The sequence below is a fragment of the Aquila chrysaetos genome, chromosome 13 (genome assembly GCF_900496995.4).
Source record: "Aquila chrysaetos chrysaetos chromosome 13, bAquChr1.4, whole genome shotgun sequence".
NCBI lineage: Eukaryota > Metazoa > Chordata > Aves > Accipitriformes > Accipitridae > Aquila > Aquila chrysaetos.
The window spans coordinates 10,788,525-10,808,926 of NC_044016.1; the positions used below are offsets into that span (position 1 = coordinate 10,788,525).

Here is a 20,402-nt window from a genome sequence, read left to right on the forward strand (position 1 = left end):
GGGTAATGGTGGGAGAGTTAGCACCTCTGGATGCGTGCCCTGTAGAGTTGCTGTTTGTACTGAGCTTCTCAAAGAACGGCTTTGCAATTAAATCTGTGCTTTAAATTCAGTGCCAAAATAGAATTTTGAAAGATTTGTTGTATAAGGTATTCTTCTGGGAGATGTAGTAAGTGCCTGGCAATCCTGTGTGGGGAGGTGTTTATTTTATGGTTTTAAATGTGACTCTTTTCCTTTAAGCTTTTTTCTTTTCCACTGATCTTTAGGAACGTCTTATTTCACACTTAGCTCTACTTATTTGTATGTATTTTGCAGGAATCCCTTGCAGCTCGCCCTGGGAATGGACAGCTACCTCCATTTCTGGAGGAGAGTAGTGCCAGTTGGAGAAGCCTTCAACGCAAGTCGACAAGTGTGCTGATAACTCTTGGAAGAGTACCGGGAAGGGGTGACCTTCCAGGCCAACAGCCATGCCTTTCGGGCTGAAACTGCGGCGGACCAGACGCTACAACGTCTTGAGCAAGAACTGCTTTGTGACAAGGATCCGTCTGTTGAACAGCAATGTGATCGAGTGCACCCTCTCCGTGGAGAGCACGGGGCAGGAGTGCTTGGAAGCTGTCGCTCAGAGGCTGGAATTACGGGAGGTAAGAGGAACCGGGGAAACACCATCTGTCACTGTATAATTTGACACATTTTTAGCTCAGGCAGTCTGTTCGTTTGAATCATGTTATTCTCAGAGCTGGCCAGATAGGATCAGCAGCTGGAGCTTGGACAAGCGTATTCTGGTTGCAGGAAGACTGAGGGCAGAACGGCACTCAGGGTTTTGTGCTGTTGCTCATTCATCATAGCTTTGAGAGCTCTTTGTAATACGAAGATGTGGTTTCTTCTTTTCTTAGAAAGCGATGGGTGTTACTTTCTGAACTGGGATGCCAAGAGCCAAGTTACAGTAACTTTTATCTGAATGTCACCCTGGTTTTACCAACACTGCTGGTTGAATTATGCCAGTGGGAAGGAGACCACTGTTGTGTTACTAGCAGGAGCAACTAGTAACAGTTTGAGGACAGTGGTTTTTTCCTTCCTTTTGTTTAACTGAAATATTTCACATCTGAAACTCTGAAAGGCTACTTCTACATGCCCAGTGCTTCTGAAAAGGCTGAAGACACCCAGTCTTACTTTAATAAAGACTGAAATCCTTTATTTTCTACTCCTTGCTATAGAGTTCAGTGTTTATTTTAAGTGTTGAGGCCTTTTTAGAAATATCTCTCCAACATGCATGGCACAAATGAACTGTCTGTCTTAATGTCTGTGGACTCCTTACATGTATCCTGCATGCTTCTAGGCTTTTGCAAATCACAAATTGAAAACCATTGCCTGGAAATGGCTGTGTTATCATCTGACTGTCCTGGCTGATGCTTTCTGTAAGCACAGCTGGGAAATCTAATAATCTTGCAGTGTCTTACATTTGTTGGTCCACGGCCCTTTGTAATGGTGACAGCTGGAAAGTAGCACACAAATAACTAGTGCAGACAAAAACTAAACAAAACCTCCTTTTTGTATATCAGTAATGATAAAGAATGAGAGCAGAATCTCACTCTGTATGTGTGTGTGTGTGCAGAAGAGACAGGAGAATGTACAGGCAGGAACAGGCAGAGAGTCAGAATATTGTGCAGTGATTTTTCATACTTGGGGTTTGGTTTTTTTAATGTGGATTTTAGTAGAATCCCCTCCCCCCTCCCCTTCTACAGATGACGATTTCCCAGTAGTTACTTTTTTTTTTTCTCCTTTTTTTTTTTTCTTTTTGTTGGTGATGCTTTAGAATGTCCTTACTGAGAAGTTAGGTCTTTCCCGTTCCTTCCAGTGCAGAAAGGAGTGAAATGAATGAAGTCATTCTCCTCATATTCCTTGTGGGTTTATCTAGTTGGTACAGTCTGGGGTCTAGTGATTCTCTCTGGAGGTCCACCTGCGTTTGCGAACAATAGCTCTGTCAGCGGGTTAGCATTCTTTTCCACAAAGCGTTTTGTGATTTCAGAATGTGTTTTGTTCCACTTTGGAACAAAGCCTGAAGTTTCAAAATTTTCCAGGGAAAAGAGACTGGACAGTAGAGTAGCAAAGGAAGTTGTTTTGGTCAGTGCTCAACTTCACAGGGGTTTTCTATTACTTTGGTTTTTACATTTTCAAAATTATTTCTGTCATGCAAAAAGAAATATGTCAGCTCAAAAAGTTTGTGTTTCAAGATAAAAAATATTTTAACAACACAGAAGAGAATGCTTTGAAGTTGTTGGAACACTTTCCCCTTCTTTCATCACCCTCCCCACTTTATTTCTAAACAAAGTTTTGGCAACGTTGAACCAATTTTGTAAAGTTCAGATTTCAACAGTACAGCATTTTTTGACAGAAGTTGGGGTATTTTGTTTTGTTTTTTTTAATCTCTGTTTCTGATTGATTCTGGTAGCATCCATTGCTGCTTTAAATATTTAGGAGAGAAGAGAATTACTGACCTCTTTCAACTCTGAGATGGTCTCCCTGTATCCTCTTCTGCTCCTCTCATGAGGAATAATTGGAGCTAGCAAGCTTGGAGGTGCCTGGTGCTGGGTGCTGTCCTTTCCCTCAGACCCCAAATTCAATTTTTCTTCTGCCCCTCTAGTCTTCCTGCCATGGTTTGTGGGGAAACAAGGCTGATGCACTCATCTGGTGACTGTCCCCTTCCCTCTCTAGGCTTACCATCATTTTTGAACTCGGCCATTCAAATTCTACAGAAGGGTCAAAAATACTTTGACAGAGCTCAAATTTCTACAAGATTTGTGCAACTGGATAGCTGAGTAGAGCAGAGGAGCCCATTAAGTGTACCGAGGAGAAAATCCTTGCAAGTGTCCGTATTGGAGAGAGGCTTTTTAAATTCCCCAAATGCTGCAAAAACTTCAGCTGGAATATGCCTTTTCCTAGAAATCCTGATCAACAAACTATGATGTAAGGAAGAAACTAAACTTCATTAAATCCCATGCTCACAAAACAGTACTAAAATCCTGTTTGTCTCCTCCATGCAGTCTCAGGTAAGAATATGTGTTCTCTTAAAAGTAAAGATCAATTCTTGTTTGATACTTTAGTTTGGTCTTATGTTTAAATAAATCCCAGGTGTACCCCAACTTTTACCTTTGTGTTAGGAATACATGCAGGTTTCACTCAAGCCGATTTTTTAGAAATAAACAAAAACCTGTCCAACCCACCCCCCCCCCCCCCACTAAAAAGCAAAACTGTTTGAGGTTACTGTATGTGTTGTGAAGGACTGTCGATCATTATACCACACATGACTGAAAAACAGTATCTAATGGATTATGCATATTTCTATTTGATCTCTGGAGAATGCAACTCTCTCCCTGACTGAGTCAGGGTTCAGGAATAGGTCAGTAGAAAGTGTAGCCATGTAACTACTGTAAAATCTGGTTTTATCCTTTTCAGCAAAGCTCTTGACAAAGCATCAGGTCTTCTAGTTGAACAGTTACCGGTTCCAATAAAATGAGCTCTTATGCCAGCATTATGTAAAAAGTAAAGACGAGAAGAGGGGAGGAAGGGAAAGAGAGGAAAGACAAGGTCAGAAATGTCATTTTATAATCTTGTATGTATGTGCACGGGTTATAAAAAGGATTTTTTTTCCCCAATATAATGGCATTTTTCTCTTCAACTGAGACTAAGTGAATCTGCTTGAAATAGGGTAATCTGTACAAATCTATTGTGAGACTTCATGTTTCTTTCTCCTTTTTGATCTCCTGAATTCACTTTATAAAATGATAAAAAGTTTAAAGATGGAATTTCTGACGTATTGTAAGGTGGGGGAGTGGCAAAAAGGTCCTTTCCAAGTGAAATTATTCTTCCAAGCTGAATTTCACAGTGATACCTCCAGCACTACGAAGCCGCAAAACCCAAACCAAAGCAGGAGGGTGGTGGGCCGAGCACTGCAGGTGGATGCTGACCGCTGTGCAGCGGTGGCCGTTTGCTGCCATTCTGATTTTTTTTTTTTTTTTTTTTTTTTTTTTCCCCCTGCCCTAGAAGCTGTCCCCTCCTCGTAGGGCACAACTGAAAACCTGTGTTCGACAGCGAGGTTCCAGGTTGCCTCAAAGTTTGGCTTCGTTTGACTCGTCTTGCCAGCAAAGCTGGGATGGGGTTCAGGCAGCGCTTGGACAAGAGATCTTCTAGGAAGAGTTGGCTGCCGTAAATGGTGCCTTCCCCTCTGTGTGAACGCCCTGGGATAGCAGGGTTTAATGCTTTTTGCCCAGGGGAGCTGGAACTCTGCCTTTTCCTCACGGATAAATATTTAGTTGGCTGCTTAACCAGATGCTTTAATAAACACCAAGCCTGTCTCGTTGGATCCTTTTGAATGAGATTTGCTGGTTTACTAAGTGTCTGTCATCTTCTGTTGTTGACAGTTCTACTCTTTTTGCCCGACATAAAGGCAGGGGTAGTTCTGGACTTGGGAGTATGGCTAAGTCCAAAACAAATACGTTGCCTCCTGAACTGGCAGCTATAATGTCGTCTTTTTTAAGACTTCTCAGCACAGGTTTTGTGAATCCAGTTTTCTGACTCACCATATTTCGAGGATCGCCTTTTCACGTAGTGTCGTTGGGGCATGCAGGTGCTCTGGTTCTTGTCTGCTGCTTTAGCAGAGGACCACAGTTCCTGGAGGAGTGTGAGCCAGTTTCCTTGTACCGTGTATGAAGTAGTGTGTGGTGGGTAAGACAAATTTTAAAACCTTGAGAGAAAATTAATGTAAACTCTTTTCTAACAGAGCTCTTTGTGTATTTGCTGATTAGGCAGACCAAAAGCAATAGCAACTGAAGCTCTTTGTCTGCAGAATGGATGTGTGTGCATACATGTAGCGTTATAAAAAGCTTTCCTTCAGTGTGTATCACCGGTCTGTCAGCTGTGGCTGGAAGAAGGTTTTCGGGGTTTTTTTTTTTGTTTTGTTGTTGTTGTTTTGTTTTGTTCTTGGTTTTGGGTTTGTTTTTTTTTTCCAGAAGGGAAAGCATCGTTCACTTTCTTTGCCACTTTGCTGATGTACCTGCTAGAGCAGCCCATGTTACTTCAGAGCCTGCCAGGTGTAGGTGTAGATATTTATTCCATGAAAACTGGAGTGAAGTCAGTGGTTCACTTTGTACAGATGGACAAACAGACCAGCTTTTGGAATCAACCTAGTTTTCAATCAGCTGTTTATAGAGAAAAAGATCCCACTTTTATATCCCCATCATTCCCTCATGCCCTCATCATCCCCACACCAATTTGTGGGGTGTCTGTACTGTAAAAATGTTTTGTGGGCTGGAGTGTATGGCAATGCATGACTTGGATTCTGTAACACCTTCTGGGTAGTCATATGCCTGGTCACAGCATACTGAACTTGATGGTCCAGCCATTTCCAGTCCCACGTTCCTCTGTTCCTGTTTGGGAATTACTAATGTTCCTAGGGGAGACAGTCTGTTCAGGCATTTGCAATGGTGGCTACAGAAGTCCTTCCCCACTGTAGGTTGTTAAAAAATGCAAATGTTTTCAAGAAGTAAAGATCCTGGCAACAGGGAGCTGATATTCAGATAACTGTGTTGGTTGTCTCTCCAAAGTGCATGCATTTGTGACTTGAACTCTGCTCTGCAGTCCGTGTTCTTCATCTGCAACTGCTCGATACCCTCCAGGCTGCTTCCCAGGAAAACAGTTGTCTTTTAGTTGTGTGAAATGCGTGCTGCCATAGTCGGTCCACTGTATCTGCTGTAGTCTAGAAGCTTAAACACTGCATTCCCTTTGCTGCTTATTCCTTGGAAGTGAGTCAGAATTCTGGATTTGGTACTTGAAGAGCCTTTCTACTGTAGCAAGTCTAAATTTTTGTTGTCCCTCCTGCCCCTCCTCCAAGGGGAGGGACTGTGCTCATTTGAGCTGTTTAATTGCAATACCCTTAATTCCTTGAATAACTTTTTTAGACTTAAGACTCCAAATCATCTTAGTTGCTAGATGTTTTACAGGTACTTGACACTGCAAATTCAGGTCCTAGGTGATGTGAGTGTTTGCTTTTTAAAGTAGTATGGAAGATCTGTTTTCACCGCCCTGCACTGTTTCTTGCTGAGGATGAGCTGCCCTGCAGTGATTTTCAAGAGTTTGTGCATTAAAGGATTTCCCTTTTGAGGTGGTAAAATAACTGTGCTTTTTTCTGCCTTTACTCGAATTCCCTTCCTTTGCTGTCTCCACTGTCCCTTCTACATTCATTTTAATCGAATTACTATAATGGTGAGCTCATCAGAAAGAACTTTTTACCCAGCGATGACTACAGAGGGAGAGTAGACATTTATCAGTGAATTGGTTAGTTTTGTTTCAAGTTTATCCTATGGGAGATCCTGACTTCTTGATTTATTTGTGCCCTGGATCAGTTGATTTGTTGAAGATACCTTTAAATTCTAGAAGGAAATACTACCTTGATTCTCTTCAAAAAAAAGAACTAGCTTGCTTCACTGTACCAAACTAAGCTTAAAGAGAAGGGACTGAGCAGTGTTCAAGCTATACTGCAGGTTTGTCAGGCTTAATTGAGGAATCAAGTTGAATTAGTTATCACCTTAGTTAAATGCTAGCCTGGATGTTCTCCAAAGTTGTACATAATGAGACCCTAAAGTAAATACATCTGCGCTCCAATTCAGAGGTTTTGCATATGATTCTCTTGCATGCCCTCAGCTATAAAATAGTTGGAGCAGTGTTGCCCCTGCTGGCTTGTTGTCATTTCTAAGCATTTTAATTTTTCAGTATTGCCTTAGTTGCCCTTATGTTGTATGCTAAGTCATGGTACATGCAGTGGTTTTTAGAGGAGTATCCTTACCAAAGCGAAACAGGCTGTTGATGGTGGCTTTTGCAAAGTGTATTGGTTGCAATTTGTCTGCTACTTGTGAAGACTTTTTATTTAAAAGCGTGAACATCTGGGAAATCCAGTTAGTGAAATCTTGGTGGTTGATTTATAAGCCAAACTATTTGATTGTATTGAAAGTAATTTCAAATGAAAGCTTTATGAAACAGCAAACAGGGTTTTTTCTGTTCTTTGTCTCAAGTATCTTTATTTAAAATGTGGTGCTATGTATAAAGGATTGTGACTGCCTGTGAAGTATTGTTGTCCAGGTAAGTTAAGCTATAACAACAAAATAAGTATTTTATTTGTTTTAGGGTTAATCTAATCTAATGGAAACTACTGGAAAGTCTTCATTGAATAGGGAGTCAGCTGTATTAAACACCAAGAAAGTTTACTGAAATAAAATGAGATAAATTTGCAGAAAGAGTAACGATCCCACTTTGAGATCCTAAATCTGCTTGGTGCCCACAAAAGTTCCTCTCTCAGTTTCTGTTTTATTCCTTCCAGTGTGAGTGCAGTAATATTTTATATTGAAGGCATTGTTGGAAATCTCCAGATGCTCTCAGCTGTAATAATGAAGAAAAAGATGTTGATACGAACTTCGCAGTTAGGGCTACAGTCAGATTTCCAAGCAACTGATGGATTAGTTCCTTCGCTAAACATGAACACTTTTTTGCAACTTTTCTTCAGCTCTGTAGTTGTAGTACTTGCCGTTAATTATAGTATGTATTTGCCTGCAGTAGTAGATCAGTGTGTTTAATACAGTGGTTTAAGGGTTTTTTCGATAGAATCCCTCATGATGGATTGGCTATTCCTTCAGCTGCTTATTACCAGTTTGTAGTAATTGAAGCTCTAGTTCTGAACACTGTTTCTTGTTAATTACTCTCCACCGGCAACAGTCCCATGTGGCTTACACAGGAGGTACTACAGCCATTGAGATTTACACAGGATAGGAAATAGCTGAGGCTTTCAACCTGGTATTTCTGTAAGAGTGTAGAGCAAACAACTGGTTTGTGTGACACATGTTTTAAGTGTAATACTCGTCCATCATAAAACCTTGTGAGTGCATTAAAAGAAAGTAAACAAGTTCTGTGTTGGGTAAATGGTTCTGGTATTGGTAGATATATTTTGACATATGCGTGTGAGTTCACATTCTTTTTTTATAGTTGGAAGAGTTCTTGTCCTTTGCCGGCAGCAAGCCTGATCCAAAGTCTAATGAAGCCTTTGTGCTTTGATTCAGACTTGGTGTTTGCTGTCTGTTCGCAAGGCACAAGTATAAAAGAAAACAAAGACTTGGACACTTTCTGTAAATCGTTTGTCACCTGTGCCGTAATGTCAGATAGAGCTCTTTATTACGCATTTTGGAGAGATGGTAAGGGGCAGATAGTACTCCATGAAGCATATTATATTGCAATATTAATTTGTCATTGTCTTCAAAATAATCCTAAAAATAAAAAAGGACAGTAAAAAAGAAATTACTCTGATTTTGCATATGGAAAAATTTACACAATGCCATCTGTTCTTATTTGCATTTGTGTTATTGATTGTGTGTGTGATCTAGCTGAAGAAGGTAAACTGATGCTGTTTTGTTTCTTTATCTAGACACACTACTTTGGCCTTTGGTTTCTCAGCAAGAGCCAGCAAGCCCGCTGGGTTGAACTGGAAAAGCCTCTGAAGAAGCAGCTGGACAAATTTGCCAATGAACCTTTGCTTTTCTTTGGGGTAATGTTCTATGTGCCCAGCGTTTCCCGACTGCAGCAGGAGGTAACAAGGTATGTGGTTTCCCTCTGTTCACACTATTGTGATATAGCTGGGAGGAAATGGACAGCTGCTCTGTTTCTTGCATTCAGTATTTGCTCAGGTATCATCTGGTTCTTTCCTTTCCTGATGATTGCCCAAATGGAAAAAAGTGAGAAAAGTCACCACTTGATTGTATCTGTTCGGGGGGGGGGGGGGGGGGGGGGGGGGAGAAATGCGAAATGCAATATTGGTGAATGATTATACGCGACCAGCTGCAGAAACAAAAAGGGAATAATAGATATATGTTTAGAAACCTGACATAAATTTTAAAAGGGACCACGGTGACCATGCTCTTCTTCTGTAACCTATCGGTTAAAAGGAAGCCGTAGGCAAAGGACATCTATATACAGTTTTAGTTCATTATTCTTATGTCTACCTGTGCTTTGCTGAAAGTGAACTTTGGCATCTTTTCTGGGTTTTGCCCATCCCACTCCTGATTTTTCCCCTTACACTTCACAAAAGGATTAAAATTGTTAGAGGGTGTTAGTCCTTTAATTATCATCAGGGTGCACCTTTGCAAACAACTTCAGTGGGAATTACTCTTTTATTCAGAGCCCTGTGCTGCAGTTGTAACAATGCAACTGTTTTGGGGGTCTATTTCTGTAAACCACATCACTGTGTGGGTTTTGCACATCTGTGCTGTATTTAAATTTAAAAAAAAAAAAAAAAAAAAAGGAAAACAAAGCCCACCTCACCCAAAAAAGGGTGGGCTTGTTTTCTTTTTAACCAAAATTATTTCATTTATCTAATCTAGAGCAAAGTTGCATCAGCACAACTAGAGGTAAAGCCGGGAATAAGTAGGTGAGGGCTACAGGGTTGGCAGAAGCCTCCACACTGGAAAGAAAATGTTCTGTTGCTGCAAACCTGAAATTCACCACGTGGTCATCATGTCTAAAAAAGATGTATAAATAGTGGACAAAGAGTGGGTTTAATTCTTGAAGGTGTGCAAGATATGAAGCGGTTTTTATATTGCAGATTGTGTATTTTAAAGGATTTTTTTCTTAACACTGAACTGGAGAATTGACTTTGGTAGGATGCGAAAGATTTGATTCTTAAAATGACAGCTGTCAAGCAGTCCCTTGACTACTGTATATGCAGAATTCTTGCCGAACAGTGGGCTGAAAGCATCACAAAACTTAAATTTCCCTGGGAATAGACTGAATACTGGTGCTTGTCTGTATCTGTGTGTTCCTCCTTTGTACGAGTTGGGAGAGGGAAGCCTCATACCTTTTCCTTCATAATTATTTAACGTGCAGTCAGAATGTCTGAAGTGTTCATTGCTCGCTTTTGTCAGCCCAATCCTGGCCTGGCTGTGTGCAAGGAAGCATTGTAGCTTCTTGGATGCTATTATCTCTTCAAGCTGCAGCCTGCAGTGCTGATTGCTCATTCATAGCTCACCTGCAGAGGTGTATTTGCTCATTCTGCCCAGGTTGGTAATGACAAAACATTTCAGTGACAATTGAACTTCACAGCACTCTCAATTGGAGGGGCTGCTGAATTGTTTTTCTTTCTGAAGTGATTGATAACATAAGCTGCAGAGTCTCGTAAGTGCCTCTTATTTTCTCTGAATGTCTGTAGCAAACCAGCAGCTTACAAATGGATCTCAGATACAGAATAGCCTGTTAAGATTTTGTTTGTTTGTTTGTTTGTATGGGGTTTTTTTTGTTTCCTGAAGTGGAATTGCTTCAGTGTAGATGAGGTAATGGCAGCAGACCTTCAACTGTGCAATTCGAGGCAGATGTGGTAAATCTCCTGTTTGAAGCAGTGGGTGGTAGGGACACGGAGGACTCTTCTGAAACAAATGGAGAAAGGCTTGTTCTGAAGTGTGATTAGATGGACAGATGGGGTTTTCTTTTTGTAGAGTTTTTTGGCTTCGTTTGCTCTTGGTAAACTGATTAAACATTTGTTTTGAAATCGAGACTGGCTGCTTTTAGGGTTAGGCTGCATCATGCGACGATTACCTGTGATGGTGAGGTAGGCACTCAACTTGCCCACTCAGTGCCTATGTATTTGACTTACATTCACGTACAAATGACAACTCTGTCTTAAATGCAAAACTCGTGATCAGACACTTCATCTCCTGGGAAGCTGCAAAAGCACCACAAAAAACCAAACGCAACCCCAAACCAAAACCATCACCAAAGGCTGAAGCTGCAAAGTTAGTGACAGCACTGTTAGCAGTGAACTTGTTAACTTTTGTAACCTCCTCTTGGTGGAAACACCTCCAGCCCTGAGCTTGCCTGGCCATGTTTGGAATTTGAGGTGAAACCCATCTCAGTCTAGGCTTTAGTTCACTGTAGACTCCAGAATTTCCAGGGTTGATTAATATTGCTTGAAGATGATGAAAAGTCTTCTAAGAATACTTCAGCAAACACATAATCCACAAGTGTTCAAAACCCAAGGAATTGGTTTACTGAGATGGTTTACTGTGCCTCTGATCTGTAGGATTACAGACTTTGGCTTGATAGCTGAGTTTGAGAGACTTGTCCCGAATTGAATGTTCTTCCCTGCTTCCAGCGACTGCAGCCCCCCTGCACCTCATGTGCTGTCATTGCGAAGAGAGAAAATGATCCAAGCCTTTTAGGTTTTGTTGTTTGAGAGGAGCATTACTTGTGGGGTTGGTCAGTGGCTCTGAGGCAGTGTTTCTTAATAATTTTTATTTGAAAGACCACGTGACTCTTCAAAACAATCTGTGGACCATTTTGTGTTCTGCTATTGTTTGGCGATTGGGACCAACAGGAGGAATCCTTGTACGAATAAGTTAATTCATATTTAGGTGAAGCCATAATAATTTATTTATAAAATTATAACTTCTCTACCTTTTATCCTTACTGTTGGAAGTCAAAAATGCTAATTATCCCTGCAGGCTCCTGGATTTTAGCTGCCTGCAGGTGTTGGTAGTGGTCAGGAACTCTTCATGGTTTTGCTGGTAACGTCCTGTATTGCACAAACCAAACGTGGATGCGGAAGTAAGGTGAGTAACACTGCTGCAAGCGCCATGTCCGCCCAGTGGTGAACAGACCCTACGGAAACCTGTCTATATGTGACATGCTGGGAGAGGAGTGGAATAGTAAGCTAGTAAGAAGCCAGTGCTGTCCTTCAGAGGTACGATATGGGAGTGTCAGTTGACTTGCTGAAGCTAAACGCAAGTAGCAGTGCTCATCACAGAGTTACAGAATGGCTGAGGTTGGAAGGTACCTCTGGAGATTGTCTGCTCAGAACAGGGTCAAGTAGAAGAGATTGCTCTAGGACTGTGTCCCACTGGGTTTTGAATGTCTCCATAGATGGAAGGACTCCACACCTTCTCTGGGAAACCTGTTCCAGTGTTCAATCACCCTTGCAATAAAGAAAGGGATTTTATGTTTAGAAGGAATTTCTTGTATTTCAGTTTGAGCCCAACTTGCCTCATGATTTCAAAGGTGTGGATGGGTATTGGGTGACTGAGTGGGTAAATGGGTTACCTGGGTTGGCCACGTAGCTGGGTCTTGGGGACCTGTTGAGCTGCAGGCACCTGTCATATAAACACAAGCACAGCCATGACTTAATGTGGGAAGCCTGTAGTTAATTTGTAAGAGGTATTTCTGATAATATGAGAAAGAAGGGCATGTGGGATCCTTGAGAAAGGAAATGAAAAGACAAGACTGCCAGAGCGGTTTATTCAGCTAACACCTCTTTGAAGTCAGCCTCTGAGGCCTGCGAGAAAAAACGAGGCAAAGAATACTCTGGGGGACACATTAGTTGTTTAAGTAGGTCACATCTGACTCTGTGGCTTGCAGTTCTTCACTTCTTTTTTACAAAATTGACACTTGCTTAAAGATGCAAACATTAGTGGCGTGGGTTTTTGTTTTTTTCTCCTCAGACAAAGTTAAGTGGAGCCTTGGGGCAGGGTAAGAAGCACCAGCAGGACATCGTCAGTCTTGTTCGGTTAGTGATTTTGAGTGCGAGAGGTGAGGCTTCTCGGGACAGCTATGTTTCCTGACCTGTGACAGAAGCTTCCTGCGGATGTCCTAGGGAAACGTACAGAAAGCAGCCACCAATTGTAGAGTACCTGTCCCTCCTTTCTGGTAATGGCAATGAAATAAATGTTATTGCTATGCCTTCCTTTCAATGTAATAGCATTGTATTCTTGGCATTGGGCCTTCTCCTAGGAGAGCTATTTCCTATCCTCTGGTTCTCATATTTCCCTACTCTTTCTACTCTGTTCCTTTTGTCTTGGGTTGAGGCTCCCATCTGTACGTATCCCCTGATCTTAATCCTGTCTCCTCGAAGATCTCAGTGACTCCAGCATCTCTCCCACCTCTAGTCCTGCCATTCTACCTGCACGTAGTCCAACAGAGGTCTTCCAGGGAGATTATGAATTAAAGCCCCATGATAATTTCTTAAGGCATCAGTAGGAGTTTCACCAGGTTGTAATTGCTATAATTTGAAAATTCCTAGAAGAATTTGCAGTAAACCAAATTAAACCCCCCCAAAAAACTAACCAAACAAAAAAACCCTCTCCAGGCTTGATGGCAGCTACAGCAGGAGCCATTTGGGTGGGAGTATGGGGGTTGGCATGTTAGCAAAAGGCATTTTTCATGGAAGGCTACTTAGACAACCTCTTTTTAGTCATCCAGCTGTTCTCAGAGTGAGCAGCCATTGCAGGTGGAGATGCTGTGTATGCTTTTGGCATACTTAAAGCACCTGGGATCTGCATACTGTCTGATATAAAGCAGTCTTTGTGATGCCCTGTAGAGTAGATATTTGCATAGATTAGAAATATAAATCTGCCTTTTATTTTCTGCTAACTCCTCAGAGGGGAGGCATCCTTTCAACCATTATTTTAAAAAAATAAGTCTTTGTACAGTGTCTAAAGTAAACAAGCTTGCTTTCACTGTGCTCTTGTTCCAAAAACAGAGAACCCACACACTCTTGTGGCTTTCTGAAAATGTGGGTGCGATGCTGCTTTCTGCACAAGTATCAGACAATCCACGGCCTTCCCCCCGCCCCAGTTCTAAGGGAAAACTGAAGTTACGTTTTGCTCCCCACAGTATCTACCATCGCACACGATACTACTGTGCCTCCTGTGAAGGAATGAAGGTGTGCTTTGGTCTGGTTTTTCTTCTTTTCTTTCTTGGAAGAAGCTTTATGTATTTTACTGTGTGCTCTGTACTCAGTAATATCCGATGGTGTTTGTGCTGTTTCATGTTGGGGCATAATCTTGCAAAAGGAGAGCGGTTCCTAGTCTGGGTGCCGCCAGTGGGGCTGGGTCCCCGTGGTGCTGTGCATGGTAGGTCTGGTATGCACGACTGTGTAGGGAGGGACATATTCCAGCATCTGCACTGTGCTGCTTTGGGCTTTTGCCCCAAGTTCAGCTGTCAGCTCTGCATTTTCCCTGAAGAACGTGCTGTACAGCTTTCCTGTGAAAGAAGACGCAGAGTGTTTGGAATGGGATGGCTGCACCTGCAAAGTGTGGGAATGAATGTGTTTGCAGGTGGAAAATTAGAGCCTGTGGCTGCCAGGCCTCTTTTCTGGAGGGCCTGTGTAAAATCGGCCTCAAACTTACTGTCCTTTAACTAAGTGAACATTTATTTCCTCCAATGTTTTGCCGCTATACCCTTTTCTTCACCATTTCTTGTAGCTATTTTTTTCTGTTTGTCTTCTAAGGAAGTATTTCTTCTTCACAATTCCCTGCCTTTCCCTTTCTTTTTCTTCAAGAGTTAGGTGAAGAATTTTTAAACAGACATTCTTCTAAAACATACAGAGCTACAGACTCTTAGGACTGTACGAATTTTTAAATCACGTGAGGATAAACTAGAGGGGAAAAAATTAGTGTTTGACTGCTTTGTATTTACAGGGAAAAATGTTTTGGCAAATCTACTTTTTTTTTTTTTTTTAAATAAACTCTGGACTTTTTTCCTGGCCCTCAAACAAGTCCTCCTTAAATGCCTCACCTTCTTGAGCTTATCTTTGCTTTTAGTCTGCTTTGCTTTACTTTTTTTGAACAAGCTGAAGTTTCACATCCTCCTCTGTTGCTAGCTTTTAATACAACTACAATCAGCTGGAGTTTTGTACCAGTCACTGCTGTCTTTACACGGTGCTTTTAATTGCTGTGTTAAGGCTGGATATCACATATCCTCCTATGCCAGCCTGGTTTTGTGGCAAGCTTGGTGATGTGGAACTCTTTTGGCTGTTAAGGTTGTAAGGTACATGAGGCTGCTTTGCTTTTCATGCTCGGTCACACCTGCAGCTTGTGGCTGTCTGAGAAGTCTCTGTGTGTACCTTTGAGTTCATGGTAGTTGATTTGGGCACTGTGGTGACTTCTTTGTCCAAAATGATTATTTTGTATATCACAGTGTGTCAGAAAAAAACCAGCACAACGTGTGCCATCTGATTTGTTCAGGACAGCCTTGACTGCTTGCCTGAAGTGATGGACTCTGACAGGTTGTGTGGCCATGCTTGTTAATACACCTCTGGTAGACCCATAGGATTTTTTTTTTTAATGCCAATGGTTCTAAAAATTGAGCAACACTTAATTTTTTTTTTTTTTTTTTTTAATGAAAGTACAGAGAAGTATCATGCAGGATGGGAGGAGAAGAGAGATGTGTAGTTAAGTTGGATGGGTGAGCAAATGAATGAGAACTAAGTGATATATGGCCAGTGGGAAGGTGGAGTATTTAGAAAACAAAAGGTCAGAGTTTGGTCTCTCACACCTGGAGATTTAAGTCAGGATTTAACCATTCAGTATTACTGGTGTAATCGAGCAGAAAAAAGTTTGGTTTTCAGGCAGCGGAAGCCTTACTGCCTTATCCAAATTTGTCTCTTCCCAAGAACTGTTGTCATTTCATGTTTATGGTGTACTTCCCAGCACATGTTTTAAGAGCATGCCTGCTCTCTTGGAAGGGTGGTGTCCAGGAGCAGGCTACGTAGCTTCCAGAGAAATGAATGCAACCAGTTTCTCATTGCCCTCTTTTCTGGGAAATGTCGTAACTACGGTGCATATGCCGATCAGCTGTGCTATGCTTACGGAGCAGCTCTGCTCACACCATGCAGGAAAGGCCATGACACATAGCCCTCTCTTGGCACTAGAAAGGGCTATGTGGCTTGCCCAACTGGAGAGATGATGCACCTCTTCACTAAGAAGCAAGACTGTTCTCTTCAACACACATATGATATTAATGATCAGAATAGTCCCATGTTTTTAACTATTTCCAGTTAAAAAGTCTCTGTCGGTTCTCTTTGTTTCTTATACTGGGCTGGATCCTTGCATAGCATAAACCCGTGTAGCTACTTTCTTCTAACAGGATATTCCCAACTTTATATATACTTTATATATATATCATATTTCTGCTTTATAGAAAGCAATAGGTCGATGGGCTGTAATTTTAAATGATTCACATGAATTAACACAATCACTGCTACACCTGGAAGTCATAACAAATGAACAGAAAAGGACAGGATGTTCTGTCAGAATGGCAGACCTTAGAAATGGAAGATAAGTTCATTCCACAAATCCTGTCAAACCTTTTGTTCTCAGCTAAATGATTTGGAGAGTCAAATTACTGGATAATTTTTACAGGGGAATGGTGGGGAACTAAAGTGGCTTGGTGTGCCAACTGACCTATATGTGGCGGTACTAATTCTTTCTTTTTTTAACTGAAGAACTAACATACACTGCTGTAGGTAGGTGCTGTGTCATGAAACACAGTAAAAGAAGACTTCAGACAAGTACCAACATAAATGTCTTGTTCATGAGAATATTCACGAGACATCGTGGTGGGGTGTCCCATAGGAAATAGCAGGAGCTCTGGAGCTGAAATTCTATAAGTTGCAGCAGGCAAAGAAATTTCTGCTGGAACAGAATCCTGTTTTGGTTTAGACTGCGGTTGCCGGCCTGCCTGACCCTACAGGTCCCAACCCTGATCATGGTCCGGGTGCTGATCGTCTCATGACTGGAACTGCACTGCATGTCCCAAGGCTGGGAGAAAGGCAAGCTCTGGGATTCATTGCTAGGTGGAGGTAGTCGTGAACCCCCAGGGAGTCCTGAGTCCCCAGGGATCCCAGTGCTCTTCTGTTGGACAAGACTGTGAATGGGTCCTGAAGTAACTTGGTAATGTCGACTTTTTTTTTTTTTTTTCCTTTTTTTTTCCTTCCAGCTGCAGGAATTTGGGACTAAACAGCAATACTCTCAGCCACCTCAGCTACTGTCTAGTAGCTCACATAGCCCAGGCAGGGGAGCAGCTCTGGAACTGCTTGCAAGCTGGATGAGTCTTAAGAGCCCTGGGTGGCCACCCAGGCTTAGACAGTCTGGGGTATTTGCATTTTGGTGCTCCTTTGATGGTTTTATTGTTTTGTTTTAATTATTAGACTTTTTTAATATTAGTGGCTACTGCAGCATAAAAACCACACATTAGGCTTGTAGTCTGCCTTGTAAACAAGCTGATACTTAATTAGCTTTAATGTTTTTAGAGGACAGCAACAACAAATAATGTGCAGTATTTGCTTGGGTCTTCTTGTGTTCATATTATTGCAGTGTATGTGTTGTTTTGCTTTTCAGTAATATTCTTGAGCTGGTTCTTTTTGGATGTTTATTTTAGTGGATGTTTCAACTTTGACTTAAAAATGAGAACTCCTTCAAGGCAGACCTAAGATTCAACATTAATTCCCTGTTTATAAAATAATTTGCTGAGGAGGGCAAACCCTTCTCCCAGCTGACTTTCTTCAGTGAATGGGGAGCTTGTTCTCTGTGTGTTGGTTATTGAAAGCTGAGCTCTTTGTGCCAGATATTTTAAGAAACTGTTGACGCTTAGATCTGATCTATTACATTATACTGTGCTTTTAGACCAGAAAGTGAATGTGTTTTCATGTGTGTGGTTGGGCAGTACTTATGTAGCAGTTCTAAAAAATAGTGTTGCATAACTATAAATACAGTGTTGGATACTTCAGCCTGCATTCTTGCTTTAGTGTGTTTTGAAGGCGGTGACTGTGATGGTTAGAAATGTTGTAACAGAAATGTCTTGGCGTTAGGCAGTATCACATTCACATCTGATCACAAGGAAATAATACTTATTTTATGTTCTGGGGTTTAGTCATGTGTTCTTACATATCACTCTCCTGATGGGAATTATTTGTATGTTCAATTTTAGTAGAACAGATACTTTGGAGTACTCTAGACTTTTTACTGGGCCCTTTTAAATGGCAACAAAGGTTACATTTTGAGTTTCTACTCTTCTCATACGGTAAAGATACACCATTTACACACAGCACCAGCGCCTCCTCTCTGGTGTTAGGTAGACCAGCTTGAATCCTTCCATGCCAGTCATGCTGGTAGAGGCATTTGCACTTGGGAAAAGGCACTTCGTATCTTCCTTTCCTGTCCACCTGGGCACGTGTGCTCGTGGAGACACTTGCTGAACCTGTATATTTGTTGGGTGGCCTGAGCTTGCATTGAATGCTGAGCAGCTCTTGCTGACTCCTGCTGGGGGGTGAGGAATGTGGGTGGCTTTTACCATAGTTAGGAACCAGAAATGATTCAGGTTTTTTGGAAAAATTCTGCACCTGGGTAGAATGATGTAACAATTTTATTGTCTATGCTTGTGATTTTTATTGAGTATGTTAGGAATTCCCTTAAACTTTGCAGTTCTTGAAATGAGGTAATGATATGGATTTCAGTCTGGAATTTTTTTAGATGTTCAAAACAAACCTCAAACTAGATTGGTAACACAGCAAGGAAATGAAGACATGAGAGGTATGACTCCAAGTACTCTATAGCTTCCAAAAAACAGAAGGAAAAAGAGTACCTAGTCTTACGAGATAAAGAAGTATCAGTCTTCAGTAATAGCATGGCTTTGAGGGGATTGATTCATGGCATGTGAAACTTCAGAGATGACAATACCTTAATTGTGCATCCCTTTCAGAAGTGCAGAGGGAGCCAGATGGATAGAAAATTAAGGTATGTGTAGCAGGACAGAGGAGGAATCATAGAATATCTCAAGTTGGAAGGGACCCATAAGGATCATTGAGTCCAACTCCCTGCTCCACGCAGGACTACCTAAAAGTGAATCATATGACTAAGAGCATCGTCCAGACACTCCTTGAACTCTGACAAGCTTGGTGCTGTGACCACTTCCCTTGGGAGTCTGTTCCAGTGACCGACCTCCCTCTCAGTGAAGAATCTTTTCCTAATGTCCAATCTGAACTTCGAATCATAGAATAGTTTGGGTTGGAATGGACCTTTGAAGGTCACCTAGTCCAACCCCCCTGCAGCGAGCAAGGACATCTTCAACTAGGGCAGGTTGCTCAGAGCCCCGTCCAACCTGACCTTGGATGTTTGCAGGGATGGGCCATCTACCACCTCTCTGGGCAACCTGTTCCAGTGTTTCACCACCCTCATTGTAAAAAATTCCTTCCTCATATCTAGTCTAAACCTACCCTCTTTTAGTTTAAAACCATTACCACTTGTCCTATTGCAGCAGGCCCTGCTAAAAAGTTTGTCCCCATCTTTCTTATAAGCCCCCTTTAAGTACTTCCCCTGACGCAGCTTCATTCCATTTCCTCGTGTCCTATTCCTGGGCACCAGAGGAAGTGACTCTTTATGATTAGGACACAGCTGCAGACCACCACGTTAAAAATGTGTCTTGAATTGCATAGGACAGTCAGGATTGAACCCTAATTCCAGAAAGAAGAGCTGAAGGTCCATGAGACTGTTTGAACCTGGTACTTGGGACATTTTACAATCCTTAAAGTGAATGAAATAAATGAAGCATTTTGAAACTTGCTTTGGAGGTCTAACCAACTTCTGATGCAGGCGAGAGGTCTAACCAACTTCTGATGCAGGCGAGAGAGTCTTCTGCCTTCCTGCAAGGAAACATTTTAAGCAGCCTATATGTTTATTCTGTGATATCTGACAGTTGAAATGGTGCTGAGGCTAGAAATCTAGTCTTCTGTTTTTATCAGTGAAGAGCTCGCTTTGTGTATGAAGCTGCGTGTTTTGGATGAGTCACACCTACCGCTTTTTGTTTCTTGGCCTGTGAGGAAGCTGTCCTCACTGCTGTTGGTGAGAAACACTTGTGTTATGTGGATCATTGGGATAATCCTGTCCTTCTTGGCCCTTGGCTTTCCCCTGTTAGATTTCCCAGTGCCACACACACATATGGTTGCATATTCTTAGCTGTATTGTTAACAGTACCCATTTTGTGTGTGTGTGTTTATGGAAAACCAGTTGAAAGTCTGCTTGTATGATCTGAACGTGTCCCCCTGTTCTTGTTTTGTGTTTGTAGCAGGCTATCTTAAATAGTGCTGAAAAGTGGTTTTAAATCTTGCTGTAAAATTGGCAGTAGAATAACCTCATGAAAACTGCAACTTACTTTTTGGAATGAAGTGGAAAGTTGCATCCTGCTTTCTTTGAACTGCAGGCTGTCTTAAGGTGAGAGGATGAGCGTATGTATAGTAAGCTTCTGCTTACACAGCTGGAGGATTTGTCAGAAGAAGTTGTATTTAACAACATGGCCCAGCTAGGTCTACTCACGCTTGAAGACTCTACAAGAAACCTTCAGCTACGTATTTACTCTCAAGGATTGTCAGGCTTAAGATAGGATGTAGAGATACAAAATGACAGACAAAAAATGGACTTTGTTTTATTATAGTTTCATTTCTAAAGAGAAATAATACTCTGTAGACTTCAAATCCAAGTCTAATGTTTCCTGATGGATGGGAGCATGCTGCTGTCACCACGATGGACAGGGGGTTCCCCGCTGCCTTCGTT

The 20,402-nt window shown here is 41.7% G+C and overlaps 1 protein-coding gene across 2 annotated transcripts in view; it reads left to right on the plus strand.

Annotated features, from left to right (window-relative positions):
• PTPN14 (protein tyrosine phosphatase non-receptor type 14) overlaps positions 1–20,402 on the plus strand; it is a 124,115-nt gene that overhangs the window by 44,519 nt on the left and 59,194 nt on the right. For both annotated transcript variants that reach the window (XM_030034928.2, XM_030034929.2), the window contains exons 2-3: positions 313–638; positions 8,462–8,631. In XM_030034928.2, coding sequence (XP_029890788.1) covers positions 465–638; positions 8,462–8,631 — 344 coding nt within the window. In that variant the 5' untranslated portion in view covers positions 313–464. The remainder of the gene's footprint in view (positions 1–312; positions 639–8,461; positions 8,632–20,402) is intronic.